The following is an 8,207-nucleotide window of genomic DNA, read 5'->3' as shown; positions in this document are numbered from 1 at the left end:
CATGCATTAACTGAAAACACTCCTGACAATGGAGCGTAACTGCGTTGTGCGGGTACATGCTGTTGCGTTGCGCGTCGTCCTCTCGTCCTCTCGTCTGCGCACGTACCCTGCTTGTGTCAGATTGTGGTGTCAGGTTTGGTCCTTTGAGTACGCATATACGTTTCAGTTTGCTCTCCAACGTTCGGCTATACTCTAACTAGCACGCTTAGCTGATTCGAATCGCGACGGCACGCGCGCCGTTGATGCCCTGCATGCAGCTGCCGCTGCGTTCAGGGATGCATTTCTCATCAGGATACCCAACTCTTAAAAGTAGCCGATGGGAAGACAAAATAAAATGATTTCAGGTAGTTTCGCTGCACCTTAATGTGAATCAGCACAACTCACTACAAAGAAAGATATTTGGACAAAAGTAGGTCAGAGCCGCATGCTTGTGAATAATTTCCAGAACCAATAGCCCTTGGTAGTTGTAGAACTTAGAACACACAAAAACCAACCTGCACACCATTCAGTTTTCAATTGATATGGTGAAATATATATGTTGCACAAATGACTCAGGAAGAACAATTGTATGCATATTAACATGTTCCTTGCGTGTGATTTGCGTCATCCTTCAAGTGAAACACTTGAATTTGCAAACGACATTGAATCCTGGATCGATTGACAACTAACAATAATATCAGACTATACTGTTCACATCAAGAAAGGGTTTTCCCAACACCTTGCAGACCTGCCCTCCCCACCCATCAGTTGTACAAGTTCATCATTCACACTCTGCATCATTCAACTCTTCGGTCTTCCAGAGGTAGAAGTACATATATTAGATTGGTATAAGACCACACTCAGTCAGTCCAAAATAATAGATGAACTACTCAACTAAGGTTACTATGGGCTGCTTGTCTTGAAGCTCAGATTCTACCTTCTGTAAATGTTGTTGTTCGCATAGTCTCACGACAGTTGACACTTGAGCATTCCCATGTCTACAAATCCTATGCTAATTATGAAACAATCATGCTCAGAGAAGCAAGAAGAGCGACATTAACACTGAAAAAATAAACAGCTGCACAGAAACTATGGTTGGCACTTAATAATCAGTCATCTAAATGATGTTTCATTTAACTTTGCAGTAGTAAACGACTACCAAAGGGCAAAGGCATTTGACGAAAGGCCGCCGAAACCATAGTTAATTACTCATATAAATTACCCGATAATGCACTTAAATTTGCATACTAAGAGGACAGAACGCAATGCATTACTCCAGAGCACGGTTAATTACTCATATATATTATGCGATGGTGCACTTAACTTTGAATACTAAGAGGACAAGAACGAAATGCAGCATTACTAAAGGCAATCCACGAAACTACAGTTGGACAAGCAACTAAGTTGATTAGATTTCTAGCAAGCGCAAGTACAAGAAATGCTGGAAAGCCTTCAATTCAAACATATATGAAGAGAGATAGTGAGTAGTACTGCAGAAAACTGTTCCTTGCTGAGCCGAGATCTCAAAAGATGAAAGAACACCAAACCAGCCTGAGTGTTGTTCTTGATGCTAAGCATGAGCACGGACAAGGGCCCCGTGCTGAACTCCTCCTCCTTCCCATGCTGCCACAACAGGAAGAGAGAAGCAACGACCTTGTCAGTAGATGTGATGAGAAAGCATGTGGCTCTAAGTTGTGGGAGTTGTCTACCTCACCATCTGTTTGACGGCTGGCTGATGGAGCAAAGACCGGAGAAGTACACATGGAACAAATCAAATCCATCTGAACCCAACCTTTTTCCGCTTTCCACCAGCACGGGGAAATTCTCTGTCTGAGACAGGATTTTCAGCACCCGGGTGCCTCTACACCCTCTATGAACAGTAAATTCAAAAAAATCAAAAACTTTCGGACATCGAACATCATGAAGCTTTTGATGATCTTGCAAAGTTTTAGCTAAAAATAACATTCGAAGAGCACTCAAATAAAAAAACAAAATCATTGTTCAAAGTTTATGTACATTTTTTAGCAGTGATTTTGTTATTTTTGGTGAGGGCTCCACGAAGGTTATTTGTTGCTGAAACTTTGCAGGAACATCAAACTTTTGATAATATTTGATCCCTTAAAGTTTCAGATTTTTTTGATTTTTTTCAGTTTGTTTTCAATTTACTGTTCATAGAGGGTGTAGGGGCACCCGCGAGCTGTTAGAAATTTCTCTTTCTGTTATCAAACAACATCAGGAAGTTTACAACCTGAGACTGAAAAAACATGCCATGCTAAGCCGCAAAATGCTATCTGCTCTAATCGTCATGCCAAAATAGAAACAAGACACAAAGTAGTAGTATTCCGTCAAACAGAACAAAACGAAGTAGCTACATGCTAAAGGAGAGGAGGCTGCCGGGTACTCACAGCGGCATGAAGTTGTAGCTGTTGTCGCTGTCACACTGGTGGCCTTGGAGCCGTGCCGCGGCACGACCGGCGCCATCCTCGCCTCTCCGACGGTACCAGAGACGGGGATGGGCGCTGCGTCCGGGTCAGGACCAGCTCTCATCCAGCAACCGCCACCGCCGCGTGTTGATACATATGCAGAACTTCACCCAATAAATACTGCAAGACTCACTTTATTTATTCTAATGCTCCAACATGAACATGTGCAGACCTTCAAGTAGTGACCTTCCTGCAGGAAAAATTATAGCAAAGTAAATAGCTAACTATGTTATCACACTTAATTAGCATCAACTTGATTCCTTCTTAAAGTAAATCCTATGCAATCTTGAAAATCTTGTACTTCCAAATCTGTGCGCCAAAGGTCAATCCAGTACAAATTTGCTGAATTTACCAATAAAGTGACAGAATGCACTACATTACAGGTTTTAAGAATACATTTATCTGAACAAATGTCTAGCCATGAATACAATTATCTTCCAACTTATAATAACTAGCCATAAATTCAATTATCTGCACAAATTAACAAAATGGCAGAGAGATGTACCATATTTGAGCTTGAGCTAAGCTCCTTAATAGTATCACATAAGCATCCACCAAGCACTTCTCATAACCAAACCAGAGTCCCTGCCATTCCTTAATTTCCTCTATGAGGTTTGACAATTAGGAAACGAGTTAGCCACGGAAATCACTCACGATAAGAAACACATCACGTTAAGGAGAAATTCAGAAACCTCTCAGCCAAACTGACAACTGACTTGGTAGCATGTCATAAACGGAAGTCAGAAACTTATGAGACAGATGTGGCACTGCGCAAAGATCATGTCACGTTTTAAAAGCGTACAAATACTTAATTAACCAGGAAGCAGGCCATAGATATGCACGGGTTTTATCTACAGGACCAAACTACCATAGAGACGAAATCCAAACAAAGATCGTGCATGCTGACAGGCTGGCCGCACCAATACATTATCTCGTAGATTTTTCGGCAAACACAAACCGAGCAAGGCATTAGCTCATAGACTTTTCAGCAAACACAAATCGAGCGATGCATCAAAAAGAAACCCAACCTTCATAGTTAACAGCACAGAGATCCCAAGAACTAAGAGAGAACTGTGAGTTCGTACACGAGAAAAAACAACATGAAACGTTTAATGGATCAGCTCATAGAACTTTCATCAAACAGGAGACGAGCAAGGTGATGAAGAAAAATCTCACCTTAGGCAAGGTCTGCGGTGTTGCTGTGCGAGTAGAATAACAGCCGGGAGATGAGGAAAAGAGGAAGAGACAGCTCACATGTGCCGCCGTTTTCTCCATGAACTTGGAGCTGCACTTGCCTCTGGGTTGGGGCTTGACCAGGAGGGGTCCCTCTAATGACACTGCTGCCCTCACTGCATCGCATCCATCATCCTGCGGCCTGCCTTACCCTTGTGCGCCCCTCCAACTTGCCTGAATGGGAGAGATTAGAGGAGGGACAACAGTAAGAAAGAGCTCATTGGAAGAAGAAATGGGGAGGAGGAAGGTTCACCTCAAGGAAGGCGATGGCGGCAACTGCGCACACGGCTCAGTCTCCTTGTCCATCTCTGCGCCCCGCGTGTGGAGGAGCAAGGATGTACACGGCGCCGTGGACTGCTCCTCCTCCTTCTCCTCGTCCTTCTGCACGTCCCAGAGGCGAGGGGACGGCGTCGCAAGGTAAATACATTCAGCTGGGGCGTGAGATGCAGTTGCTTTGGGTAGTATCTGGGGCGTGAGAACACAGTTAAATGCTGCTTGATTTTTAGAGCTGGTACACTACCCAAGGCTTGAAGGCGCCCTTGATGCATCATTGTTGTGCTTCTGTATTTACCTTGCAACCAGCTCTAAAAATCAAGCAGCATTTAACTGTAAAACTTTTCTATGAAAACTTTTCAACCTAGCTAGATTCTTTTGGATGGATGGATCTTATTTTCCTCAACCACTGTAAAACTTTTATTGCGGTAATATTTCCAAGAGATAAAGTCAATGGAAAATTTCATATGAAATATTCCATAGAGACTTTTTAAAGGAAGAACAAATTGTCCTCACAATACAACAAATAATCCATGATAGCAATACCGCCAAGGATTTCCATCCTCCAATTTTTCTATGAAAATCTTTTTAGTCAAACAAGCCCTAGAAGTGGGGAGGGAGGCACCACATGGGAACATGATGGCCACCCTTAATGTAGTATCGTACTGACAGGATGCGCTCCATGTTATCACCACCTTCATCAACGCTTTGGTCTTTCCTATGGAATAGTAGGTCACCATATTCTGATTTTGTGTGGTATTCTTCCTCGAACTCTTGGTGCTCTTTGCTAACTCCAGAGTGATGGTTCGAGTAGTATATGTGGTTTCTTTCTACATGTCCCCGGCCACCAGCCGGCATTTGCACCACCTTGGAGGAGCATAGTTGCCCCAAGAACAACGCGCAATCACCCAAGCTACCCACCTCCTCCCACTTATATTTGCGTGCGTCATCATCAACATTTGTGACTTGGAACACTTTAAAGAAAGGCTTGCAGTTTCGCAACCATCGACTCATAACTGCCACCGCCAGCTTACCATTGAACTCACATATGTATGAGGCTTTGTCCAAGAACCAACTCGTACAAATAGGATCACCGCCCCTTTGGATGTCCATGGGGTAGGCGGCAGTAACTATCGGTGCACCATCTTCATTAACATCAATGTCAAACGTGTATAATGTCTTGCTATGTGCTAGGCCGTAAAGCTCCCCGCGGTAAAACGCGACATCCCGAACAGGCTCCATGTCACATCCTTGTATTGTCCATCCATCCAGACAGCCAATCTTACATAGTGCAATCTTGCGCCCAGCAGTCATGGCGACAAGAATGCAGCCACCTGAAGTGGGAACATCGGAAAAGATTATTTTTCAGATGAAGTCTATTCCATTATGGTCAGTCAATCGAAAATTCCGCTGCTTCTCGGACAGTGGCACCTCGACGCCAGAGAAGAGATTCACAATCAGGAACATGGTCGATCCTTCTACCGCGCCCATCCATCCTCCGTCATAGTCGGAACTTGAACTTTCAATAGCCGCGATCCATCCACCGTCGTACGATCCGATGAACTGCATGTTGCGCAGCTTGCTTGGGATTGGAACCTGAAGGACCACACCTTCCTCGGGGCAGTAAATTAGGCGCTTCTCGGTGACAATGCCCCGGTCCACAGGTGAGAGGACCAGCAGAGGGAGCGCCGGCGGCGTTGGGTGCTGCAACGCGGCAGAGCGCCATGACCCGCATACGCCGGTGAAGCGTACACGGCCGAGCGGCGAGGCGACTCTCCCCCGGACCATGTTGAGGAGGTCGTCGGAGAGGTTTGACCAATCCACTGCCGAGGGCGAGCACCGTTCTTGTTTCGTGCCCATGGTGCCGTCGCGTCCTTGCAGTTGCAGGCCGATCTATGCAGTAATTTATCTAGTTATAGTATAAAGTCACGTAGAGTCCTAAATAAAGTTGTAAACTGGACTGGTGGTTGTACGAGTCCGGCAGGGCGTTGGACGTGGCACAATACGTACGAGATAATCAGAAAAAAGATTTCGTTCCATCGTCTAGCTACGAGTCGCTACGTGCGCCAAACGCCGAAGTACATCGATCACGTACTACTGTAGCCAACCAATAATCGACTAAGCTGCTTGTTCGGCTAGCTTGCACGTACATACAGATAGAGGATCGACAATGTGTCAACGTCACGGACTAGATCGGGACGTCTCCGGCCGAATCTCTAGTTACCAAACAATTACGGAAACCCAAGTCATACCAAAATATCCCATAATCCTACTTATATTAACTAGGATGCACATCTATGATCTGGGCTAATTATACAGCATCGATCTCGGTACGCAACCGGATCTCGCCCTGTACTGAGCTCCCTCCTAGAGCCACCTATAGAGGCATCGACCATGGCAGGCAGCAGCGCCAAGTCAAGCTGCAAGACGGCGGAGGCAGAAGGCAGCGTCAATGCCGTTGGACGTGCTGGTGGACATTGCGGTGCGCACCGACCCGGCCACCCTCGTGCGCTGTGCCGCCACGTGCATGGACCGCGTCAAGGAATACATCAGCCTCCACGGCCCCCTCTGCCTCCAGCAGGGAGACCGCTTCGTGCTCCCCCTCCTACGCGGCAATCTGATCTACCAGTCCCACGGCTGGCCCAAGCCCGAGGAGGAGCTGTTTCTGGTGGACACCAGCGTGCCGGATGCCACCAAGCTGCGCACGGCTAGCCGCGGAGGCTTTCCCCTCTCGTCACGCGATGGTCTTGTCCTCGCCCGTGTAGGCTTGGCACAAGAGCTCCGCGTGTGCGACCCGGCCACCGGCAGGAGTCTCACCCTACCATCCGAACAGGCGTTCCCAAGAACGACTGGGGTAAATTATGTCGTGCTCGTCCGTGGCGATGATAAGGGGGCCACCTCCGTTGGCCGGCATTTTCAAGTGGTCAAGGCATATCTAGAGATGTCACAGTACAGCGGCAACCTGCAGCTCCAGACCTTCTCATCGGAGCATGGCGTGTGGGGCCTCTACACCAACAACTATCTACCTAACCTATTTGGCAACCACTTGCAACAAAGCCTCGGCAAGGCCCTGGTCACCGGCGGCACTGTCCACTGGTTGTGCCAGACTGACACCGGGTCCTATGTCCTGAAGCTCCGTGTCAGAGCGGCAAAGGTGATGGCGAGGATGCTCCCAAAAGGGTTCCCACACCACGAACAACACCAAAAACTTCTAGCAACATCGTCGGCGGGTCGGGATGTGCTTGTGCTCGTCGCTGAAGAGGACAAGATATCGGCATGGGCACAATCAAAGCATACAGGCAAGTGGCAGCAACGGCCACATGTGGTGATCAACATGACGGAGAAAATTTCGCGGTTCCTTGAGAAGGCAGGCGGTAGTTGCATTCCGCCGACGAACCCAGTCCAATTCAAGCTAATCTGGTTTGCCGAGAAGAGCGGTACCGTGCTCATCGACACATGCCGTGGTTTCTTTTGGCTCGACCTGCAGTCTATGGAGATCGTGAGGTGGTTCTTGGATCATAGGATCCCATACACTACCCATAATATCCCCTATGAGATGAGTTTGACGGCTTGGGTTCCAACATTCAGTAGCACTTTGTGATTAATTCGTTCATGTTCTTGTTCCATTCTCAACTTCATTATCAACTATAGAAGCACACATGTACGATTTTGTTGAGCAAATAATATAATTTTACAAGTTTTATTTGCCAATTAGTGAGGAAATTGATGTCCCATCATAATATACCTCTGATTTTGCTAGTTTTATCTGTACTTGTGCAAGCATTTTGTCTTCTTTCATCTGAATTGAGATGTCCTCCAATTTTCGCTTGAACCACTGCATGCTGAAGATTCATGAAATGAATGTAGACGCATCATGATTTTGCATAATTCCTACCCGACGGGTTCTGTGACTTTTTTTAGAAAAGGGACGGGTTCTTTGACTGGTCGTTGGATGTCGTCGCCTAGGAAGGGAAAGGACTGACCGCTTGCTGCTGCACTAAGTCGCTGCTGGTCAAGACCTCCAGGTATATATGGAGCAAGCATAATTCGTTGCTGATTATGGTGGTAAGCTGTGATCTGCATATGGTTATTTTATTAAACTGGTGCTGGTTTATGATGACAATTCCATGTTAATTCTACGATTTGGTCGGTTTATGGTAAGGAAGTGTTGGTTTATTATTTCTTAGATACACGTGTTTCGCGATCGACATCACGATCAGGTTTATGCCTAACCCACCC

The 8,207-nt window shown here is 46.4% G+C and overlaps 1 protein-coding gene across 1 annotated transcript; it reads left to right on the top strand.

Annotated features, from left to right (window-relative positions):
- Nucleotides 1-5,826: 5,826 nt before the first annotated feature.
- Nucleotides 5,827-7,569, top strand: LOC123129248 (uncharacterized). The gene is made up of 2 exons (XM_044549489.1): nucleotides 5,827-5,868; nucleotides 6,370-7,569. Exons 1-2 carry the CDS (start codon nucleotides 5,827-5,829, stop codon nucleotides 7,567-7,569), a joined length of 1,242 nt encoding a protein of 413 aa, XP_044405424.1.
- Nucleotides 7,570-8,207: the final 638 nt, after the last annotated feature.

This window comes from Triticum aestivum, chromosome 6A (assembly GCF_018294505.1).
Source record: "Triticum aestivum cultivar Chinese Spring chromosome 6A, IWGSC CS RefSeq v2.1, whole genome shotgun sequence".
Taxonomy (NCBI): Eukaryota; Viridiplantae; Streptophyta; class Magnoliopsida; order Poales; family Poaceae; genus Triticum; species Triticum aestivum.
The sequence above is the reverse complement of the archived record's forward strand: the minus strand, read 5'-3'. Positions and strand labels throughout refer to the sequence as shown.

Excerpts from the sequence above, each read along its gene's own strand:
- LOC123129248 (XM_044549489.1), top strand. The coding sequence starts at position 5,827 with ATGGTGCCGTCGCGTCCTTGCAGTTGCAGGCCGATCTATGCA. Across the intron at positions 5,869-6,369 it reads GTTGCAGGCCGATCTATGCA|GCAGCAGCGCCAAGTCAAGC; the intron begins GTAATTTATCTA and ends CGACCATGGCAG.